The following is a 357-nucleotide window of genomic DNA, read 5'->3' on the forward strand; positions in this document are numbered from 1 at the left end:
TTTTTTTTTGTATTTGTCGAAAATAGAACATACGTGTATTAAAATATTCTAATTAGTGTTTTAGTAATTCATGCATACGTCCATTATCCCCATCTCATATAAGTTTAAAATTGATTTTGCAGGAATTAAATAAAATAATGTAATGAATACATATAAAAATGATAATAGACTGTGTTAAATAGCTCTTTATTAGTCTTTATTGTAATTATAGAAATACTAGAAGAATTTGATGAACCGGTTATAATATTTATTATTCTACATCCGAAAATGTAATAGTAATCTTTTGTGACACATAATATATGTTCTTATGATTATATAAATATAGACAACATTAGTACATTAATTTAATAAAAAAAT

General features: G+C 21.3%; 1 protein-coding gene across 1 annotated transcript in view; it reads right to left on the bottom strand.

The window, feature by feature from the left end:
* Nucleotides 1-93, bottom strand: part of PGO_002670 (variable surface protein) — a gene marked incomplete at both ends in the record, with an annotated part of 1,058 nt that extends 965 nt beyond the window's left edge. Inside the window, one exon of the mRNA XM_028691168.1 lies at nt 79-93. Within this exon, the coding sequence (XP_028546969.1) occupies nt 79-93 (15 nt within the window). The remainder of the gene's footprint in view (nt 1-78) is intronic.
* Nucleotides 94-357: the final 264 nt, after the last annotated feature.

Source organism: Plasmodium gonderi (genome assembly GCF_002157705.1).
Source record: "Plasmodium gonderi DNA, contig: Pgo-contig_304, whole genome shotgun sequence".
Taxonomy (NCBI): domain Eukaryota; phylum Apicomplexa; class Aconoidasida; order Haemosporida; family Plasmodiidae; genus Plasmodium; species Plasmodium gonderi.